The 23644-nt window shown below is 40.1% G+C and overlaps 3 protein-coding genes across 3 annotated transcripts; 2 read left to right on the forward strand and 1 right to left on the reverse strand.

Moving 5' to 3' along the window:
• Positions 1-244: 244 nt before the first annotated feature.
• Positions 245-7016, forward strand: aldh6a1 (aldehyde dehydrogenase 6 family, member A1). The gene is made up of 12 exons (XM_079261967.1): positions 245-356; positions 867-911; positions 992-1066; positions 1682-1843; positions 1932-2010; positions 3183-3485; positions 3752-3873; positions 4205-4394; positions 4848-5029; positions 5130-5309; positions 6183-6281; positions 6371-7016. Exons 1-12 carry the CDS (start codon positions 318-320, stop codon positions 6473-6475), a joined length of 1581 nt encoding a protein of 526 aa, XP_079118093.1. The 5' UTR covers positions 245-317; the 3' UTR covers positions 6476-7016.
• Positions 7017-8187: 1171 nt separating this feature from the next.
• LOC306772162 (basal body-orientation factor 1-like) lies at positions 8188-10762 on the reverse strand (the record flags this gene model as incomplete). Its single annotated transcript, XM_079261576.1, has 6 exons — positions 8188-8296; positions 8510-9000; positions 9516-9660; positions 10275-10354; positions 10536-10616; positions 10697-10762. The coding sequence occupies 6 exons, from the start codon at positions 10760-10762 to the stop codon at positions 8188-8190; spliced, it is 972 nt and encodes a 323-aa protein (XP_079117702.1).
• A 46-nt stretch (positions 10763-10808) lies between these two features.
• On the forward strand, positions 10809-23422 carry entpd5a (ectonucleoside triphosphate diphosphohydrolase 5a; the record flags this gene model as incomplete). Its single annotated transcript, XM_079261577.1, has 16 exons — positions 10809-10813; positions 12984-13038; positions 13106-13192; positions 17793-18324; positions 18769-18848; positions 19187-19330; positions 19713-19788; positions 20275-20310; positions 20664-20752; positions 20862-20941; positions 21043-21104; positions 21199-21300; positions 21992-22135; positions 22254-22307; positions 23067-23182; positions 23339-23422. 16 exons carry the CDS (start codon positions 10809-10811, stop codon positions 23420-23422), a joined length of 1746 nt encoding a protein of 581 aa, XP_079117703.1.
• Between the last annotated feature and the right edge of the window lie 222 nt (positions 23423-23644).

The raw sequence follows: 23644 nt of genomic DNA on the forward strand, positions 1-23644 counted from the left end.
AGGTTACATAACTTCCTGTTTAAAAAATAGAGGACGGGCTCATTTGTTATCATCCAATGATGTGATGAGTTTTGCATCTAAGGCGGGATTATGAAACAGTTAAGGAGATGATTGGATAGAAAGCTTATAAAACTGACCAATCACGTTGCAGTTCTTATGGGCGTGCGAAAATTGAGCGTATCGTGAGCCTGGATTTCCCTCAGAGCCCACCCACAGGTAGTTAATCTCTGCTATTGAGGAACCAGATTGTCTTCTGCTGGCCACGGTGCAAACTCCGGAGTTGGTCAAATAAAGTCGACCTTTTGAGTTTTTTCAGCATGGCGTCAACTGCGTTACGATCCGTGCTGAGGACCAAGGTAGGGTGTAAAACAGCTGCATTCCGCTGAACTGTAAATGACTCAGATGGATCAGGTACCTTTGTTTACAAAGTGTCATGTGCTGCAAGACGTGCTGCAGGATTTATGTCTGGGTTGATTTTGCAGAAATGGGATTAACTTCACTTGTTTCCTCAGGATTATTACCTGATTTTAGCTGTTTATATTCAACATGCTGAATATAAAATGCCTTTAAAGATGGTGCAAGTTGAATTTACGCAGTTTTGTCTTGACGCATGAAGAAACCACACAGTACACCTGCACATTGATCCCCATTTTTCTCACTAAGCTTGACTTTGTCCTCTTTTCCCAAGTCCACCATTACTAGTTGTTTATTAATCTTCTGAGCCAACAAGCTGCAGCTGAATTCAACTGGTTTTCTACATTTTTAAAATATATATTTAACTAAAGTTATCTTGAGAGTTTTTTTAAGTGGTTGCATAATAAATACTGCATTTGATAATGCAACGTTTTGATTTGCTTCTTTATTAGGTCCCTCTTAAAATTGGCCACATGTGCTACTCCTCTTCCTCAATGGTGAGTGAATAACAGTGCACCCTTACATGTCTTGTCAAATTATTGTTACTCAATGTTAATAATGTGCTGTTTCTTTGCAGCCCACTGTTAAACTTTTTATTGATGGGAAATTTGTTGAGTCAAAGTCTTCAGAATGGCTTGATATTCACAATCCTGTAAGTATATTATCTCAGCTGGATCATTAAACACTATCATTTGACATCCATGTGCTTAATGGTATTCTGGTGTGCTTTAGACATCATCCTGCCGCTCATAGTTCAGTAAAATTTATAGTGTAGCTGAAGCCATTCAGATCTAAGGTGGCAATTTTAAAAGTGATATGAAACCTAAATATTCTTTGAGAACAACCTGCTAAAGCCTGTGCGGTATTCTGAAAACTTAAGAAAACTATTCAAATTTTTCTCTGCTTGTGAAAATTTTACAGCTTTAAAATATCACTTGAGAGGTTAAACTCTCAAGACTTGGACAACTAGTTGCATATCAAATACTGTGACAAACAAAAGCATGCAATCTCTAAAAGCAAGAAATGTGCACCTGTTGCATCTTGTCTAAATGTGTTAAGCTGCTAATAAATAATGTTTGTGCATACTTACTGGGGTAAAATGGTTTCGTGTGAAAATTACCAAAGATTGTGGTTTATAATATAAATACAAGAACAGATTTATGGCACAATCAAATTAACACAGTTTGATTAAGTTAATTATCTAAAACAAAATATTTAATATAAACTGCCTCATCTTGATTGTCCTTGTGTTTTTCCTTTTCTGCAGGCTACCAACGAGGTGATTGCTCGAGTACCAAAAGCCACTCAGGAGGAGATGCTGGCTGCTGTTGACTCTTGCTCCAGAGCCTTTCAGTCCTGGTCCGAGACCTCCATCTTGGCTCGGCAGCAGGTCTTTCTGCGCTATCAGCAGCTTATTAAGGACAACATTGTAAGTCAAAGTGTCAAAGGGGGTGGGTTATGCTGAACTGAGTTTAGTTGAAACTCAGGACTGATGTGAATGACTGCTTGTGTTTCAGAAAGAACTTGCCAAAGCCATCACATTGGAACAGGGCAAGACCCTTGCAGATGCAGAGGGAGATGTGTTCAGGGGGTTGCGTAAGTTTATCTGACACACGTGTGCACAGATACTTTTTTACAGAGGCCAACATATAGCTAAATATTTACATTATTATGCATGGAGGATTGCAGAAACTGATAAGTTATTCTGGTTCTGCCTATGGGACACATAACACAAAATGCGGGTTACTATATGACCTTGTTGAATAACCAAGACGATTTCTACATTTGAGCCCACACCAAAGATAGTCAGTGCTGTTACGGTCTGAACTCTGTGAACTATTCTTTGACAATTTAACCCTGATGAATCATGGAATGGCCATCTTGGAATATGCCTATGCCATCAGCCAAAAACCTTTGAGGGAAAACCTGTTTATTCAGTATCTTCGGGTAGTGAGCTCACCTCATTTTTATTGGGCAAAGATTAATGAACCCAGACCAGATCATTGTGCTGCACTCACAGGCTTTTAGGCACCAGGTATGCTAGAAGTTCCTGATGCTCCACTACACACCATTGTAGGGATTGCCTTTTGATTTAACTTCATTGACAAGTTATTTTCTTAAGGCTACACAGTTGTTTAATCCCAATACCCTGTGTTCTCTTCATATTGTATCTGTGGAACTGCTCTAACTTTTGTTATTGTATATGGTCATAACTTCTATTCTTGACTTTCTTCAATCTGATTAAAACAGATGTTTAAGAGATCTGATTAAGATCACTCAACACTTTGGTTAAGCGTAATGATTAAACACAATCCCTCCAGGTTTAATAATGTCAAATACAGCTTTTAACCCAATTTGAATAAGTTGTTCTGGGTTTTTATTTGATGTGGGCAAATGATGTGATCACTAAGAAGCAGGATGTGTCTTCTGACATGATTGTTTAGGGTTTAAGAAACTCCTTATTGTATTATTGAGAGTTAAATAATGAATAAATAATCATTTGAGTCCAAAAACATTGAATGTGTACTGTTCATAGTGGATTGTTGTAATTGTAAATTATTTTGAGATTAACTTTTTAAAATATTCAGTCAGTTGATATAGATTTTAAATGTTAGAAATGTTGCGAATATGCACATTTAAAAACTGTCACAATGTTTTCAAATAAAGATAAATTGGATTGCATAAATCGGCATATTTAAATAAAATCCTAGTACTCTGTTGGCTCCAAATATATTACGATGTGAGGGATTTCTCCATTCCCTTTGCAGAGGTTGTGGAGCACGCCTGCAGCGTCACTTCCCTGATGCTTGGTGAAACTCTTCCCTCCATCACCAAAGACATGGACACTTACACCTACCGCTTGCCCATTGGGGTCTGCGCTGGCATTGCACCATTTAACTTCCCTGCCATGATCCCCCTCTGGATGTTCCCTATGGGTATGGTGTGTGGCAACACATATCTGCTGAAGCCTTCAGAGCGGGTGCCAACCTGCACCATGCTGCTGGCTAAGATGCTGCAGGATGCCGGCGCTCCAGATGGAACACTAAACATCATCCACGGGCAGCATGATGGTAAGTGTTGGCTTCTCTTGCCTTTTTACCAATGACTGTCAGAGCATAGACAGCAGAATGGTGGTTTAAGGTCATTGGAGGACTGGGATCGTTTCTAAAAAGTTTTCTAATTAACTGAGTATATTATATGCTGCTAAAGAAATGAACATATGTTAAATTTTCAGTGGAATACACCATAACTTATGATTTTGTTGATTTTAGTACATAACTTCTTTTATTTTTGGCTAATAAATGAACATTTAAAAATAACTTCTTTTCTGTCCCAGCTGTGAATTTCATCTGCGACAACCCAACCATCAAGGCAATCAGCTTTGTGGGCTCAAATCAAGCTGGCGAGTACATTTATGAAAGAGGCTCTAAAAATGGAAAAAGGGTTCAGTCCAACATGGTGAGTACTTACTGTACTTGTCCACAAGGTGGCAGCATTGGCCAACCAATCCATGTGTTTGTTTTACCAACTCTGTTCTTCCAAATATGCAAAAAGAAGTCGGTAAATCAGATTGCAACTGTGTATCAATAGTGTAAATTGTTAACGTTTCATTTATGTTGATGTGATGCCCAAACTCGTCTCACATGGAGTAAATTTTTAAAACAAATTCATTGTAAAAGTTTGCTGTTTGTTTATAATTCCCTGAAATCCTGCTTCTGCTTGTGAGTAACCAGTTGCTGTAATGTGAAGATCAAACGGCAGAAGGATAACCACTTCTTGTGTGCTGTAGGGTGCCAAGAACCATGGTGTGGTAATGCCTGATGCCAACAAGGAGAACACGCTGAACCAGCTTGTGGGCGCAGCGTTTGGGGCAGCGGGACAGCGCTGCATGGCTCTGTCCACAGCCATCCTGGTGGGCGAAGCACGGAGCTGGTTGCCGGAGCTGGTTGAACGTGCAAAGGCTCTGCGAGTGAATGCAGGTACACGCCCCATCAACTCGCCTTTCACCTCTGTGTCTCTTGAGTGTGTTCTCCCAGAGGCCTTTGGTTTAGTCATGTTGGGGCCACCCACACCGCCCTAACCTCACCTCTAACTCTTGGAGTCGGCTTGGAGCAAGGGCTTGTTGAGTCAGTCATGCTGCAAATTTGTGGCCAGAACTGCGGTCCAGGCCTCAATGGCGGTTTAGACCATCAAATCCTTTGAAAAATAAGTTGATGTGAGGTAAAACGGAGAACGACTCTTCCTGTTTATAGGGATACCGAGTTTAAGTTTTTGTAGTACAGAGGAAACCCACAAGTGTAAATTTTAGTGGGCGTGCCTCAAGGTGCTTTTTATCCTGGCTTTTGGGTGTTTGCTGCAAAAGAAGTATCGACACGTCAAAGCATCTAATGGGATGTATTTTTACACTTGCTTGTTTTTGGGGGCCCTGCTAGGAGACCAGCCTGGTGCCGATGTAGGGCCGCTGATTTCTCCACAAGCCAAGGACAGAGTCTGCAGTTTGATCCAGAGTGGTGTGGACGAGGGTGCCAAGCTGCTCTTGGATGGCCGGAATGTCAAGGTCAAGGGTTACGAGAATGGCAACTTTGTAGGACCCACCATCATCAGTGGCGTCACAGTATGTGGATTCATGCCTTTTTTACCGACAACAAAATAAAAGTCTGAGATTTAAATCTAACTCTGCTGGTAATAAAAGTGTGTCTTTTGTACTCCCACAGCCTGCGATGAAATGCTACACTCAAGAGATTTTCGGACCTGTGCTGGTTGTTCTTGAGGCAGAAACTCTTGATGATGCCATCAGTTTGGTCAACAAGAACCCCTACGGCAATGGCACAGCCATTTTCACCACAAATGGTGCCACGGCACGCAAATATACTCATGAGGTGGATGTGGGCCAGGTGAGTGGCGGCAGCCTGCAAATGTGTTCCTCTGTTTGGGGAGAAAGGAGGCATTCACATCCCTCTGTCATGTCTATGCAGCATCTCAAACAGGGAGCACATCACGTTTCTGTTTATAAAGCTTCACATATTAAAAAAAAGGAAGAAGGAAAATGATTATTTTCCATGTCACGTATCCTCTCGTTTGCTCCTGACCTAAAATACACACCTTGGGTAACCCCCTTCTCTCCACTTCCCCGCCCACTAAAACTCCAAATAGCTACAACAAATAAAGTCTGTAAAGAAAACAGCAGCTTATAGAACATTTTTCCAGGTAGTATTTAAAGGGAAGGGAAATCTCCAAACTCAAAGGGATTCCAAGGGTCCTGTTCAACAGTTATGCATAAATACGGCCATCCTTCACCCTGTTTGTTTGCCTTTGGAGCCTAGTTATGCCCTGTGTTTGCTGTTCACATGTCGGGGAATGTTGTGCAGGCCATGTGCTGCGCTCTTTTCCAAACCTCTGTGCAACAAACATCTACTTTTCTTTTTTTTCATTCCACGCACTTTTGCCAAAAGGCCTAAGTGCATCCAATGTTATTCTTGCTGTTTCAAACAGTCTAAACCAACCATGCCCCTACAGCCTTCATAACAAAATGTTTTATTTAGTTTTTCCACTCTCTCATAAGGGCATACTATGCTTTCTAAACAGCAAATGTAAGCCACAAGTTTAGCTTTGTTTGGTGCGATCATGTAGGCTTGTTTTTTAAACAGCGTGGATGCAGCATATCATTCATCAGCTGCTTCCTGCTTATCCCAGCAATTAAGGATCTCAGGATTGTCATAGAAGCTTCCACTTACAGAAATGAAAAGAACAGTTCTTGTTATTTGCAGGTTGGAGTCAATGTACCAATCCCTGTTCCTCTGCCAATGTTCTCCTTCACTGGATCAAGAGGATCATTCAGAGGAGACATGAATTTCTACGGGAAACAAGTAAGCACAGAGGAAACGCAGTTTTTAAATGTAGGGAAACACCTTTGTAACTAAGTTTGGATGTAAATGTTTATTTATTTTCTTTTCAGGGAATCCAGTTCTACACTCAGATAAAAACTGTAACATCACAATGGAAAGCTGAAGATGCCACCTTGAAAAGTCCTGCGGTTACCATGCCAACTATGGGAAGATAAATACTTAATCTTCAAAGAGTTTCTGAGGAGACTTTAGGCAACCATCTTCCACAAAAAAGACTTATAGAACAGAAAAGTTCATACATGGGTAAAACACTAACTTTTAAAGACTATATTTCATCTGTATATTGTGTTTCAAGTTCATTCACTGATGCAGATATTAAATACAACAGATCTGTACAGATGAGGTAACATCATTGGATTAATCTCAGTTCCGAAAATATAACACTAGTATTAAAACTGTTGTAATCAAATTTGTGTGCACAATTCCCACGAATATTTGTTGCTATGGGCACAAAGTAAGAGTTTGTTTTAATGTCCTAAAAAGTCTAGTGCACATTTGCACAGATTGCTGGAATACGCTCTAGCTTAGGACTAAGGAGTTAAGAAAATGGATGGACATTGGAATGACATATTTTTACATGGGGGTACATCTATATATAAGAAACAAAGAGCAGATACAGTGGATCAAATATTTTTCAACACAATCACACAACTTGTTTTCTGGTACACTCATCACTGAGACACTATGGGAAGCATATGGAGCAAAAGCAAACAATTCAAACTGTGATATGAAATGCAGCGGCTCCATTGAGGTCATGTGGTGTACGTATCCGGAAGGCTGTTTGGGGTTGAGGGCAGAATGGACTCAGGCGCCTTTGGGCTGATGGTTGCTGGGCAGAGCTCGTCTCTAATTCTAGAAGACAGTCATCATTATGCAACGCTAAAATGCAACCGTCTTGATAAATCACATGTAGGCACTGACGTTTTTGCAGCCGCTGCTGTTTCAGCTAAACATGCAATGTGGGACCAATAAATCTGCACAGGCCTCTAAATTGCAACTTTTATTCTCATCCGTTCTTTTTGTGTCTTACTCGGCAGCATCGGTGTCACTGAGGCTCTTCTGCTTCTCAGAGGAGGCACGTGAAGCCAGACGTTGGCAAACTTTTCTATCAGGAAAACAAAGAGTTGCAGTTAAATACAGGAGATTGCAGAGAAAATCGTGTTTTATAGCACACTTGTGTTTTTTCACTTAGGCTTCCAGCCTGCCTTAAAGAGGTTACTTTGGGTCAACACCGTGCTCACGGATTTGGACGCTGCTAACTGACTGTCTCCACTTGCCAAATGCTCTGTGTTATTCTGCTGGACTAGGTGCCAGACCATTGCTAACATGAATATATTTCTCTTGCCTGCCTTATCCCGTGCATCCAGATCCCCTGCACACTCCTCTCTGAAAATCATGTTACCAGCTGCTCTATGACCGCAAGTGTTCAAAGAACAAAATAAACTGTTGGTGCACGTGAAGAAGGACCAATAGGCTAAAAGAAAATCGACGTGACCAGATGTTTGTTTCCAAGCACACGACTCTGTGGCTGGGCCTATTTTTACTATTGTGCCCAGACTCTTTCTTCATTCTTTTTAAGCAGCTGGATGGAAAAGAAAATTGGTTGAAGCCTAACTTATGTTTTATGGTATCCTCTTCTGCTGAGAAAATGGCTGTTTAAAACATTAAAAAGAGGGAGGAGTCAGCAGAGGTTCAGGCTGGTCTAACTTCATGGTGTCATTGCACTTTGTTCTTCAGAGTTAATTGTTGCAGAAGTTAGTTTATTTTAAAGGGTTACAAATGGATTTTAATCTGTTATCTGGGATGAGCAAAACGACCAGTGAGGCTTCTGCTAAGTTAAACCTGAGCCAGTAACATGAGTGGGCGATTACCTTCCCCTCTGTCCATTCATTTTAGCAAAGAGAAGGCTGAGTACTTCCTCCTTTTGCTCCCAAGTTAGATCTGAGATTTGGACTTCACTGCCTGAAAGATGAGACCTTCAAAGAAGAGAGATCAAAATTAAAACAATTTATCTTGTTACATCATTCCATGTATTTATCAATTACAGACTGCATTAAGATGAACAATGAAGTTTAATTTACCACCGCATAGAGTGGAAAGCGGCTTTAACAAACATGAGAAATTAAAAATGTCACACATTCAACCACAACGGTAATGGAAAAGATGAGAAAGGAAGGAAGTAGATCTACCATTCTGACACTGCCTCCAGGTCTGAATAGACAGAGTTGGTACTGTAGGGACTTTTATAGAAAGTGCGGACGGGTGGGAACTTTATCTTTCCTGCTGTGGCTTCTCTAAACCTCCAATGATACTCTTGCAGTGCCTCCTTCTTGCACCGAAGTTTACTGGCAGCTATCTCTTGCCTCACATGATCCAGCGCCTCATGAAAGAAGTTCTCAAGCTCTGTGCGCTTCTGTACAATGATGTTCCCCAGCTGCTTCACTTTCTGCATCTCCTTCTCCCGCATGGCAAGGACTTTCTGCAGTTTGTCCAGCTCTACTTGGCTGGCCTGGATAGTGACCAGGTTCATCTTGTTCTCCTTCTCCTGTTCTTCAAATTTTCCCTTTTGTAACCTCAGGGCCTTTTCCAAGGAAACAGCTTTGGCCATGAGTTCAGAAAGCTCCTTTCTTTTTGCTTTCATTTGCGCTGCTTCCTTCTTTAACATTGATTCAAGCATGTCCTGGGTAAGAAGACATTGGAGGAGAGCAGTTAAATAGATGATACAGTTATGGAAAGTCTTTACATCTTTATAGAAGCAGAACAGATCATTATTTGTGTGGTTGCTTGGACTGCTGAGTGATTAGTAAAGCGGATTTACTCTCTTGATTTCCTGTCATCATCAGGGTGAGATTAATGAACCCAATATTTATTTATCTTAAAGAATCAGTGCCAGAAAGCTGCAAAAGACAAGCTGCTGCATTTGAACCCAGACACCAGTGGAAACTCACCACAACCACTGACCACTGAGAGGTTGGATAGTAGTCACGAGGTGGAGGGGGGGTAGTAGGACCACAAGCAAAATAAACATGGTCAGCACAAGTAAACAGCACAAGGGAAAAACCATCTGAAATATATTCTGAACAGATCTGACAAGTGTTTCATAACTCAGAATTATTTAATGGCAATAAATAGTCTGTGCAAGAACTGGTACTTCATATGTATACTACTGTTTGCTGTGTTTTGGTTCAAACGCACCTTGTCCAGTGCAAGCAACGTGTTTTTCTCAACCAGTGAATTTGCCAATTTCTTCAGGTCTTCTCCCTCCTTTATGGTATTTTTCAGTGTTTCATTTAGGCGATCATGCTCCTTGAATGCAGCATGCAAGGCACCTTCCAATTGTCTAAATAGTTGACAAGACAAACAAGTCACTGAGAAATTTCTCTCCAGTTATGAGAAGTTCTGATGATGTAGTCATTGCAGATTATAATTTGTCCTGTATGAGGTGGCTCAGGTAGCACAAAACAAAGCGGGTATGGGTTTGGATGTGTTTGTTCATGATTTTGAAAGTATTGTCTAGAAAACAGTCCATTGAATAGTTGTGTTTGACTTATGTGTTCAAATTTAAATCAATTACTGACACTAGGACCAAGCCAGAGAGGCCACACCAATATCAATTTTAATGTTTTATGAGCTGTAAAAATAGCACAGCAGAGGCAGAGTACACATCCTATAGCCTCAAAAGTAATAAACTATGGTCTTCCACACATGCTGTACTCTCTCCTTTATGCAGGCGTTTCTGGGATGACTAAGGATGTGATCGTTGGCTCTGGTGATGTACACTATAATGCACATGGATGTACCAGTGTGGTCAAGAAAATAACATTAGTTCTGGTTATATGTATTTATATACATAAACACTTAACATGAATAAGTTATTTTTTCTTTGCATTCTGCATGACAGCGCAGTTTAAAGGATAAAATAGAAAATCATAACACAGCAGTACAGACACTCACACAATGGCTTCTTGGTGGTCCTGCTGCAACATGGAGATCTTTGCATTGCATTTTTCCATTACTTCTTCCTCCACGTACGCCTGCAAGGACATGAGCTAATTTCATCTTTCCACCTTGGTTTTCACCACTATCTTTTCTCATCTTCCATTGAATAAAGGGGTCAGGTTTGTCTGACAATGCACTTTCAAATCATGGTTATATCATAGTGGGTTCATCCTCCTGGATGGGGGCATCTTTTATTGATGCTTTCGAATGCTTTACCTTTTCCTTGATGAAATTTTCCTTCATTCTGCTTAAATTTTCTCTGTGCTCCTTTTTGGCATTGTCCATGCTTTGTTGAATCTACATGACAAAACATGATTATTGACTATGTTAAAACATTTCCACAAATGAAGACATTATCTTGTAGTATGTCTCCTCACATTGATGAGTTCCTGCTCCAGTTGGGCTTCCCATGCCTCCTTTTCTCTCATTTTTTCCTGGACCATGTTTAAATCAGTGACCTTCATAAACATAAAGAAACGGAATTGAATCATGTGGTATATAAAATGCCAAGAAGATCATTTTGATATGTACTCAAGCTGTGGAAGAAATTCCACAACTGCAATTTTTGGAAGCTGCCAGACTTTAGACAAGAGTTCATGAGGGTAAACTCTTCTACAAGCCAACTTAAGCACAGATCAGTCATGTTAAATGTCTCAAGATGCTACTGTGGAAAAGCCTGTCTGTGCAAAAATGTGACAAAGTGACCAAAGTCATGAAAGACTAGAAAAACACGCACCCACAAACATGGACATGATGACTAAATGAGAGGTTATCAACCATCTGATTACAACTTCAGGCCTAATCGTTATTCTTCAGATAACTCCGCAAATGTTCATCTACATCACTGCAGCGGCCGGTTTACATCTTCTCATTTTTATTCCTATGTGATCTAAGAAAATGGTAAAAAAAAACAAAAAAACATTCACCAGTCTGAAGTTAACACTGATCAGTATCGCTTACATCTGTTTTTTTTTTTTCTTAGGTTGTGTCTCATACAGTAAAATAATTGGATTAACTGACACTTTCACATTTTGCCATGTTTCATTTTCACAATAAACCATTTTATCACTTTGGAAAGTTAAATGAAGTGCAAACAGCAAGTCTCAAAGTCACATTTTTCTAGTGAAATAGAATCTTTTCCGCCCCTAACCAGGCATATGTGATAATTCCATACGTGTCTGAAATAGGACTGTTTAATGCTGGTCCAGACCATGCCTCCTGTTTCATCCTAAGAAACTTATTGGGATTCCATTTAACAATCATGAAGTAAAGGCTAGAAGATGGAAAACAGCTGCTAGCAAAAGGTTTCCGTATATTTTTTGCTGCTTGACTTTTTCTTGTAAGTTTGATAGTTGGGCTATACGAGAAGTCAAGGTCAGCGAGGGTTTGAGCCAAAATAAGTTCCCTTTGGTGTATGTTATGTAACTTAAAGCGGCTTTCTAGGCTAAAGATCTGTGCGACAAGTGAAGTATGGTTAACACATCAAAACCAGTATTGTGACTGCCTTTTCCCGACCAAGCACTTTTAAATTATGTTTTTTTTCCTGTGGCCACTGTTGTGGATTAAAATAACATTAGACCATGTAATTCGGCATGTGAGGCTTTTTTTTTTTATTTAACAGCTGCTTTGTTTAGTTGTTTTTTTTTATACCATAATGAATGTCAACATAATTACATACAAGACAGCTGTTAGGAGACAGCGCAGCACATTTTTGAAATGCTACAGGTTTGAGATCCAAACAGAAAATTACAGCAATTCAGCCGCCTGCAACAAATCCCACATTCTTCCAGCAAGATAAATGTTTTAATGTTTTTTTCACTTATAGTTTGTTAAATTAGAAGTAACTATAATAATTAAAAACATAAGTACTGGATTTTGTCCAACAAACTCCCAGATTATCCCTAATTCAGGTATCCTTTGATCAGTCAGCATCATTAATCAGTTTAGACCCAGGACTGACCCTGTGCCCAGTGAAGGTCTTGCAGATGGTAGGCTACAGGAAAACAGAGGAAATGGGATGAGAGTCTGGCAGCAGAACATTAAATGAGACATTGTTTGTGGCCTCATCTCTACAGAGAACTTTGCTGGGACTAAATGGGTGGACAGTATACCCAGCTGACACAGGATGAGTTGATAAATACAGTTCAGGAATTATATGAGGTCATCGTTTTCAGTTCATTGCAATTTGTGTGTTTTTTGTTGTTGCTTTACTTTCACCAGCATCGTAACAGAGGAAGAATTACCCTTAACTTTTCTGACAGCTACAAAGTTATGCAGATCCAACACTTGCTATGTTTGGCCATTATTTTTCTGCTTCTACCATCCTTAAACAAGGTTTCTTTACTTTTTTTTTTTTTTTTTTTTAATAGTTCTTCTTCTTCTTCTTTTCTTTTCTTTTTTGTCTTCCTAGGAAGGAACCTTTATTTTTTTTTTCTTTCCATGTAAATTCCGTGAGCTTGGCCATGTTTCACGGACTGAATTACACCTCACCTTGCATTACCATGAACTCACCAGTTTATTCTTCTCTTCAAGTGCCAGGAGTTCTTGTTTTTTGAGGCGCTCCTCCAGTTTACTGATCTGTTAAGAGCAACAGAAAACTTGTGAATTAGTGTTACACATCTTTAACGAACACCTGTGAAGACTTTCTTACTTTTTCCTCTTTAGCTGCAAATTCTTTCTCCCAGAAAGCAGTCATGTCAAGGGACTCCCTCTCAAGCTGGTACAGCTGATTGGTCAGCATCTCGTTGGCGCGTGCAGTTTTATAGCTATGCTCCCGATAATCCGAGGCGTCCTGCTCGGTGACCTTTAACCTCAGCTCCCACAGAGCGGCGTTGGCCCTGGCCGTCTCGACGTCCGTCTCTTTATCCGCTTTTGTCTCATGTTTTCCGTTTTTCTTTCCTTTCCTGCGCCAAAATAAAACAATTTGCTGCTGCAGCACGAGCGTCAGTTTTGGCGATAGTATGTAAGGATAAGAAAAGGCGCACACTTACCCTCCTTTAACACGCTTTATTTTGGAAGCTTTTGTCGGTGGCATAACTACAACAAACCTTAAAAGGAAGCAGGGACGGATGCGAAGATACAGCGATGGTCACTGCCAATGTTTGTTTCAGCTGTTGTCATGGAGACGACGCTGCCCCCTTTGACGTGCTTTCAGATCTTTCTTCATTAACTGCCATAATTTCCCCACTTGTAGTTTAACTAAATATTTAAACTCTATTGTTATTATTATTATTATTATTATTATTATTATTTCTTTTTTTTAATCAGTCACAAGTTTGCTTGAAGATACTTATAAGCTTTCAACCAAGTGGTTGGTCTACAACAATATTGATACGGGGGAGCGTTTGTGTCTTTTACAAGGATCTCTTTTATAAGAAAATAAAATCTTTAGATTTTATTGAAATAGTTAACAGTTTATTACAATTAAACTGGTCAATAAATGTTTTATTTATTTAATTAAAAAAATTTTTCTTGTGCTACTACTTCTGCTAAATAACGTTTAGTTTATTTATTTATTTATAAATAAATAAAAAATAAATAAATTTTTTATTTATTTATTTAAAATCAATAAATGCAATAAGTAAAGCTAAATTTATGAACGTATTGAAAATTACACACACACACACACACACAGAAACACAAACACATATCGCCATACAATACTATATAAATAAACAAATGTGTATATATACACATCTGTTCCCCCCCCCGTGCCTTATATGGCTTTAGTTAGGCTTCATTATTGACTTGAAAGACATGCTATGGGTCATATCTAAATTTAGAAGTGTTTCTTCAGCATTATTGACCCATGGTCTCCACAGTTGTCACATCTGGCAGCCTTGTGACTTTTGCAACTTCTCCATAATATATGAACAGTTAAGACAGACAGACGTTATCACCCACGTAGGCAGTTTACAAATGCTACATTATAATCAAGAATGTGGTTGTGTTGTAGAACAGCATGCAGGAGTAGGCTGCATTACATGCTGCATTCACTTGCACTTGGGTCTCTGAGGTTTACCAAGGTGCACTCTAAAACTTCAGTCAGAAGATTTGTCAAGGTGGGGGGGTGGCGCTTTGGCTGTGTTAGTGTGTGTGTGTGTGTGTGAGAGAGAGAGAGAGAGAGAGAGAGAGAGAGAACGTGTAGATGTGAGCTTTAATTGTTGTTTTATATTATTCGTATTATGCAAAATGTTGTTTTTATCATGTACTCTGCTGCTCATGTATGAAAAGTGATTAATGAATAACATTTTATTAACCTTCCTTACTTTTATGCTTAAGAACCTGTGGAACAAATAGATTTTTTCTATTTTTGAGGTAAAATAGACAGTTTAAAAGACAGAATGACGGTATTGTTGGAATATTACACTGCAGATATGACTGCTTTGTTTTAATTTTACAATGTTTATTATTACTTTCTCATATAATGGACTGAAGGATTTAAAAAAGAAACAATCAGTGCATGAGATAATGGGATGCAGATGTGTCCTCTCCTGAACAGCCTCTGGACTGACCTAGAATGACTGCATTTGTCACTTGTCTTGTAATTACTGTCTTCTCACGCTGGCTTCTATCAAACAGGATCTGTTTGCACATGATCTCCTCCCACAAGATGACATGAGATACATTTGGCTCCTGTCAACAGTATTGTCCATGTTATCCTGAAAAGAACTATGTGTTTTGTTGTATTTTTTTCCTCTTTTGTTTTTGCTTTTTTCTTTACTGCGATTCCCGCAGTTGTTTTCTATTGAAGTTTTGGGAAAACCACTAAGATAAGCATAAATGCAGTTGGCTTACATCTTCCACTAGAACTCTGCCAACAGAAACAATGTAAAGGCAGGTCGTAATTCAAGTTTAAACCACTGAATTCTCTCCATCATCTTGTTCAGCTCCCTGTAGGCAGGAGCATAGGAGTGTCCACAGCTGATTATTTATCAAACAGAAAAAGTAGATACTGCAAGTGCGCTGGGTGTAGCTACTGTAAACTGAATCATATAGGGTCGCTCTGTGCTCTGGCATCATGAAGAGTTTGAAGACTAAATTTAAAGGTAATTACTATGACAGCAAGGAGAGAAAACTGAAATAACCCTTAGCTTTTCAAAGCTGTCATTATCATTGGAATTGTAATGACAAGGTTTGGGTCTCTTCAATGGACTTGTTGGGGTAGGACACCCACAAACATGGCATTCCTGAGGGCAACATTGCAGCATATTAATGATATATTGCACAGTGTAGATTACAAAGCTGGGGTCCTTTCTCGTGCTTTACGGTTTCACTTAACTTAAAACTAAATACCAAACTGTATTGAAACTAACTCGTTTAACAGCGTGTTTGTAATGTGCTGTGTCATGCTTCACACAGACATGGTGCAATAGGCTCACTCAGTAGTAATGCATATTTAAACATCCTAGCAACATTGGCCAACATAGAAATTGTCTAATAGATTTACTTATTTTAAGCTATTTTTGATTAAACACAATATTTCTAAAAATGTTTTTGTACAATAAAATTGTAATGACATTTAACTTAAAAGGTTAACTGTTGCATGATTTTACAGTTGCTAAACAAATCTAGGTGTGTGCGTGTTGGAGGTTAAGTCATCGTGTGATTCATGGCACAAACTGCAATTCTCCTAAAGTGGATTACTGCTGTCAAAAACATTGCACACCATAAATATTGATTGCAAAATGACACCCTACATGTAGATCAAACAACCTCAAAAATATTCTTAGAAATCGAATGCAAGGCAGATAAAACGTTTGACGTTTTCAAAAGGACACACTTCAATACAGACTTTAATAATGTCACATCCCCCCTATCAAAAAACAAGTTATCTATGGGCACAAGTTATTGAGAGGTGCACATGTACACTTTGATAGGGGCAAACAACCATTCTGGTGAGCCACAGGACTGAAAAAAGTAGCCACAGTATTTAGAAAAAAGGAAGGAGGAAAGAAAGTCCAATATTTTTAGTCTAAATTACAGTGTTGGAACAGTGCTTTGCACAGTGGAGTGTCCTGGGAGTGGAATGGCAAGATGGGCGATCGCTGTTGCCAAGCCCCACCCTCCCCACATTGTCCTTACCGTGGTCTTCCTGCACTTTCTAGTGCCCATTGACAGGACCTCTGTCCTCCCCATACTCTCCTGGTTAGGAAGGTCAGTAACTTGGTTTCTGCCACAGTCTTTGCATGACTTGAAACAGAGGGTTGAGACAGGGTCAGTTCCTTAGAGATGCCTCACTTGACTTTTCCAGATCTGTCCTCTTTCTGTTGATACAAAGTGGGTGAAAAATATCGCAGCCTGGTACAAATCTCAGTTCAAGTAAGGTCTCAAGAGTTTCTTTGACTCTGAGTTGCAGTGCTGTGGGATGCCCTGCTGCCTCTGCATCTTGCACTATAACCAGTAACTTTGCATAAGAAATCATTAGCTGATGCGCCAGAGCACAGTTTATGATGCCACACCAAACTCCCATCTAAAGCGGAGAAACTGCTACTCATGCTTTTCATGCATTCTCTCGTGAGTCGTGCCTTGCAGCCCAAATATTTTTCCCTTGGAAAACCTGTGGTTAACACAGAGATGAGTGGGAGTGAGATGATTGCTAACATTCTTTAAACTTTTATGCCAGCTGGAGAGCAAATCACATTTGCATTTTTGAAGGTTGGTGAAACAGCTGCAGTGGCTTTAATTTGGTGATTATTGCAGGATTGTGAAAAGATTTATTCTTTTTTAAAAATATATATATTCACGTGAGGCACATTCAACTACTGAACGTTATTTAGCAGAAGTAGTAGCACAAGAAAAAAAGATCTTTCTTTCAGAGTAACTATGCTATGATAAGTTTTAAATAAAGCAACGCTGGCACGTTAAGAGTAATCCCAAAATGAGTGCAAACAATAACAGACTTAAGCTATTAAGTTTGATAAACTCCAGTGATTAATATAGAAACTATCAGAAGAGCATTTATGACAGCCAACAAAAACTTACATCACTCCTAATTTGAGCAGTGGTAAAATTTAAAGAAGTCATGAAGCTGTGAAAGTCCAAAGACTTGTAGCGAGAAGGAATTTCTGAGGCAAGCTCCAATACAAGTCTTAAATACACCCATAAAAAGTATTTAAAGACCATTTTGGAGTTTTTTTTCATGGTGAGACATTTACTGAATAACCAGTAAAAGATAAGGAGGGGAAAAAACGTGGCCAGAAATAATCTTCCTCTTAAAAAAAGGCAGAAAAAGGAAATGCTGTTGGTAAGCAGGTAGTCATCGCTCTTCTTGGTTCCCTGGAAAAGAGATGGGGGTGGGGGGACTCCTGATGAAGTTGGGACGGACCGTCACATGATTGGTGGATGGCTTCTCTTGGTGTGGCCCCACGCCAGGTCCTTATGTCTTTATATACTGTGATCAGATTGTCGGACAGTCCTGAGTGTGCATCGCATCCACTCTGCCTCTCTCCATCTCCACTGCTCTCTCTGCAGGTCCCCTGTCTGCCTTTTGCTCCAGCATCCACAAGTCCTCAGCATTCTCCTCTGCACCCCAGCTGTTTTCTCCCTCTGGCTGTGAACACAACGGCCATGCAGACCCTGCTCCTCAGTCTGTGCATTCGGCTTCTGGTTGGGAGTCTCTTCGCGGAGGCGACCTACTACCGGCACCACCGTTACATCCCTCACTTCTACCGCTACCGGGAGCACTCTGCCAACACAGAAAACCTCCTCCCTGAGGTCTCAAATCCTGTACCAGAAGTCATCCAGCCCGGCGTCCCGACTTACCCCGAGGTCCCCGAGGTGTTCCACCCTGCACCAGAAGTCGTCCACCCCATACCAGAGGCTTTCCACCCGGTGCCTGAAGTAGTGCATCCTGCACCTGAGGCTTTCCACCCAATTCAGGTGCACCAGCCCGCACCTGAAGTCCCCTCCCCTGGCCACAGTCGCGTTTTCTATGGGATCATGTTTGACGCTGGCAGCACCGGCACTAGAATCCATATTTATAAGTTCATCCAGAAAGATCCTGGTAAGTCAATGACTTGCTGTAAACCAGTTATATGGATTTGCACACGCTGCTGACTCCCACTCTGCTTGCTGTTAGGTCATTCGCGGTGTGGTGTAATGACAAAAATGCACTGGCAGAGTACAGGACAGTCTAAAAGTAGCAGATGTGCACTTTTTCATTTGCTTGTCTGACTCAACTGTGTAGGAAGCAGACTTTTAAAACAGTCTGAATGTAGGTGAAGAGTTAACGTTTAAATACCCACATGTATGTATATATATATATATATATATATATATATTTAAAAAAAAAAAAAAAAAAAAAAAAAAAAAATATATATATATATATATATATATATATATATATATATATATATATATATATATGTATATATGTATATATACTTTCTGCTTAATCCTGCACTTGACTGAATTGTTTCAATCTGATTTCTGACCTTTTTTCTTTTAGTTGAGCTGCCAGTTCTGGACAATGAAATGTTTCACGCAGTGAAACCTGGTCTTTCTGAATATAAGGACAACCCCGAGGAGGTATGTATACCTGCTTGCACAACGGCTTATTATTAGTAATAATAAGGCATACCAAGGAGTTGTTTACTGTCTGATAACCACTAAACCACAACGATTTTCTTTTGAGTTGGATTTGTGTGGCGTAAATAGTGTGTATTTCCAAAAACAGCCTCCTACTCCTGATTTATGTTCACTCACCTTCTGTTTTCTGTATGGTTCAAAGACTTATTTCATATTAAATATCTTGTTACTTACTCTTGTTGAATTTACCTTTTATTGAATTTCCCTTTGGGGATTAATAAGGTGTTTTTCATTCATTCATTCAATATGGAAATCTTTTATTTTGATATCTTCTGCAGGGTGGGAACACCATCCGACAATTACTGAAAATTGCCAAGAAAACAGTGCCAGAGGAAGAGTGGAAGAGGACGCCAGTGGTCCTGAAGGCCACAGCAGGTCTGCGTCTGCTCCCTGAAGAGAAGGCCAATGCCCTTTTAAAGGAGGTGAGGCACGTTTTCACTCTGCCCTCAGACAATTTGGCACAAACACCAGCCGTCCCACCAGAGAACGGGATGAGAAAACCACTAAGTGCTTACAACTGTCACTGAACGAAAAGGCAGCAAGTCTGCCCATTTGGTGGCTATCATGTTGCAAAGAACAGCTGTTGTTGGGTTGTGTGGAGCAACCATATTTGGCATTTTAAGTATTATTCAGGCTGCTGTTCCAGCCATGATGTGGCTCAGTTATCTGTCACTCCAAAACACTCTAAAAAACACAATCTGTCCTCTGCAGCCTGATTAAACATACTCATAATACCAGTAAAGTATCTTAGCATGCTGTCACATAAACTAGAACTCATATTCAGTGGGTAACTTTATTCCATAGGTACAAGAAGTGTTTGAAGAATCCCCCTTTTTTGTGCCAAACAACAGTGTTTCCATCATGAATGGAGCAAATGAAGGTGAGTTTTCTCTTTCCATTTGTGGAAACAACAAGAAATTTTATGTTTTTATTTTTTAACAATGATTTTTTAATTAGATATCGTCTAACCAGATGCTTAACAGTCTGTAAGAAACAATAGTGCTCTCGTAATTTGTTTTTTACAAGAGTTCTGTTACTACCTCTTTGAGGCACATAAATACACCAGTGTGAGTGCAAGCAGCCCCACACCCTTTTAATTTAGTATATAGTTCCACATCGCTCATTAAGACTGTGTTAGATTTCATCAGAGTGTGTGCTATGTGTCATCCTCACTTTATTAGAACAATAACTCTACATCTGAGTCACCTGTAATTACCTTGGTTGGTTTGGCTAGCTCTCCTAATGAGGGTGAGCTGGACTAATCTTTAGTTTATTCTGGATTCCTGAACACATCTGAACCACATCATTAATCAGGTACAATCCCCTCTCAGATATTTAACTAATGCCCTGTAATGTACTGTTTTAGGAGTCCTTGCCTGGGTCACAGTGAACTTCCTTACAGGTAAGACACTGCTTGTGGTGTTAGTGGTCAGGAGGCTCTAGTGTACACCGAAGCCCTGCAGTAAAAGACTCTTGTCTCCTTTCTGTGGTTTTGTGCTTGAATCACTGGCTCTAAACAGGTTGCAAAAACAAGCAATATTTCCTAACGTTTATCACACATATGATACCACCAGATTTATTTAAACATGCATCATTCTGACACTAGTAATTGCAAGAGGAACAAGTTCCACCTAAAATTAGTAATAGTTCCTTAGAATTAGACAGTATGCTCTTTATGTTGCACCAATGATGCATAGCACCTCCATCATCCTCGATCCAGTGTGAGGTCCTTAATTTTTTGCTTGTTTGCTGTAGGTCATTTGTACTCCAACACACGGCGGACAGTAGGGATTCTGGATTTGGGTGGAGGATCTACACAGATCACATTCCTTCCAAAGTCAAAGGTGAATAAAATAATCACTGTGGTGGATAAAATAATTTATATAAAATATAATATAATATTTTTTATATAAAAAATTCATACCTCTTAATAATTTGTTGTTTTTTCAACAGAAAACAATTCAGTCTGCCCCGCCCAGTTACACAGCCAGATTCAACCTGTTCAACAATACATATGAACTTTACACACACAGGTAAACTACTGAGATTATACTAATTCATGTTCTTAATATTTTACAGTAAAAAGTACAAATCTGTCTTGAAACTTACCATGATTATTGTTTCTGTTAAATAGCTACCTTGGAAATGGCCTTTATGCTGCCCGTCTGGCAACTCTCGGAGCACTAGGAGCTGATGGTAAAGTATTTCACACCAGTGTGCACTTTTTTATTTCCACTCTTTGTCTTTGTTCAGAAAATTCTCAAACTGTTTCTTATTTTTCTTTTCCCAGGACTGGATTGGAAAATCTTCACTAGCTCCTGCCTGCCAAAAAAGTTCAGAGAAGAAGTGACTTTTGGAGGAAACACCTATAAAGTTAGCGGGATTCCAGACGGTAAGATAAAAGCTGCCTGAGGTTTTGAATTCCTTCCCGGCGTCTTGGGTCCAACAATCCATACATTCCTTTCTCGAGTCTGGGATACAATAGAGTACAGTACAATGCAATTTAACATGAGAACATATATCAGCTAAAGTTCCTTTAATCTTGGCACCAAACACATGTTTTGTCATCCTCTGTCTCTTTGGATTCCCTCTTGAACAATTATACTGTCATCAACCTTGTATTTAAATGAAAAAGAAAACTGTCAGTTAACTTCACAAATAAGGCAGTCACTCCCATACCACAGTGAAGTAGCCAAAAGATGCTGGGCTTGTCCCTGAGTTATTTCTTTGTGTGTAACGAGCAGCTTGATTTGGCCCGATCACAATTATGTGGTAAAAATAGACAGCACAACAGGGTTGCACTAACTGCTGCTCTTGTCAGCACATGGGTTTGCTGGCACAACTGAACCAAGCATGCCCATGGGACTGTGTGAAACTCATCCTTCTGGGGCTTCCCTTGTATATAATCTGGCCCCCAGTTTCACCCGCCCGCTGACCTCGGAGTGTGGCATGAAGCTCCTCTTGCTGCATTCCATCCATTGTTGTCTCCATGCAACTTCAAGTCACTGTTTCCTTTACTTACCTCAAAGTTTGGAAAAAATTTTCGTCAAACAAGACCACATATCCTCTCTTGTCTTCTTTAGGCTATGCAGGCTATAAGTTGTGCTACTATGAGGTCATGAGGGTGGTCAAAGGCATATTTCACCAGCCATATGAAGTGAAGGGCAGCAGCATCTTCTACGCTTTCTCCCACTACTTCGACAGAGCTGTGGAAACCGGCCTCATCAGTGAGTGGGAACCGACCAACAAGTCACCTTCCATTGCCATTTTCTTCATGCTAATTATAATCTCTTGTGCAAAGTAGGTATTTTAATTGCACGTTTGTTTTTTTTTTCTTCACTGCAGGCAGCCGAGGTGGTGCGGTTGAAGTCAGGGACTTCAAGAAGAAAGCCAAAGAAGGTAATGGTTACATGCTAACTTCTTGAGGGTTGGAAAACCTGCGTGAGAAACTAATTCTTACAAGTCTGAAACTCCATGCAAACGAGCCATGCTGTAAAACAACTGAAGCGCGTCCAGTAGTGCTTACGACTCTACCAAAATGGTTCATCTTCTCCTATGAAAAAAGAATTAGCTCAAACAGCAAAAGATGACAAATGTTTTGCTATTAACCAAAAGATGTTATGGAAATAGATAAGGTAATTTACCCAGAAATATTGCAGTTTATTTAATTAATACACACTATGCTTGGTTTTTATGGAAGAGTGACATTCAAAACAAGTAGAAATGAGTTGGTGTGTTATGTAAGGTGGTTTTGTGTTGTGAGAACACTGTCATGTGGTCTCGAGGAACAAGTCTAGCTCAAGCTGGACTGGCAGCAACGAGTGTTACTGCCTAGTCCCGGCAGTAGGGCACCTGACAGCCAAACACCACCTGGAATCTAACACACCGAAACACACACACACATGTGCTTGGCTGTTAAACGCCACCACCCACTCGCAGCCTTGTGCTGACCCTCAGCCGTACTTCTTGCACCTCCCTGTTTATGCAGCCAAACAAAACGAAAAAAGGTCATCTTTTAATCATGTTGCACAGAGGTTAGAAAAGTCTGTATGTATGGTTACATGGAATTATGGAAGAAAGTGATTTTATTTCTTATAGTTGCATTTGAACCATGAGTTATTATCATGACTGATGCCTGTGGCTTTTTTGTGTTTGCAGTGTGCAACAAGATGACCAAATACCGTGCTATCAGCCCCTTCCTCTGCATGGATATGACATATATCACTTGCCTGCTGAAGGAGGGCTTTGGCTTCAAGGACAGCACTGTGCTGCAGGTAGGTGACTCAGAGCCTGGTAACTATGGCCGATGCATGAGGGAGTCCAAATATGTCAAGCTGCAAGTGTTGCACTCTAAATCAATATGAAAATAGCTTTAAAAAAGTGTTTCTATATTGTCATAATGCAGATCTTTCTTTTACTTAACTCAACAGCTGGCTAAGAAAGTGAACAACGTGGAGACAAGCTGGGCCCTGGGGGCAACCTTTGATTTCTTCAGAGACTTCAACATCCACTGAGGACAGCTCGCAGTCATTGTAGCTGGCACTGAGAGGAACAGTCTGTCACTGTGGGGCCCCCTTTCCTCTGTCCACCCTCAATCAGCCTGCCTCCTTGCAGACACACCCGGTCCCACCACGCTTCCTCACCCACCATGCCCCCTCATTTCTTCCTCAACCTCAGCACCCTGCAAATACCGAAAGAACTGTTTGAAAAAAGTAAAGAAAATCACTATATTTTTA

The sequence above is a fragment of the Telmatherina bonti genome, assembly GCF_933228915.1.
Source record: "Telmatherina bonti genome assembly, chromosome: 22".
Taxonomy (NCBI): Eukaryota; Metazoa; Chordata; class Actinopteri; order Atheriniformes; family Telmatherinidae; genus Telmatherina; species Telmatherina bonti.

Coding starts and splice junctions, on each gene's coding strand:
- aldh6a1 (XM_079261967.1), top strand. CDS start 318: ATGGCGTCAACTGCGTTACGATCCGTGCTGAGGACCAAG. Junction 912..991: donor GCTACTCCTCTTCCTCAATG/GTGAGTGAATAA, acceptor GTTTCTTTGCAG/CCCACTGTTAAACTTTTTAT. Junction 6,282..6,370: donor TGAATTTCTACGGGAAACAA/GTAAGCACAGAG, acceptor TTTTCTTTTCAG/GGAATCCAGTTCTACACTCA.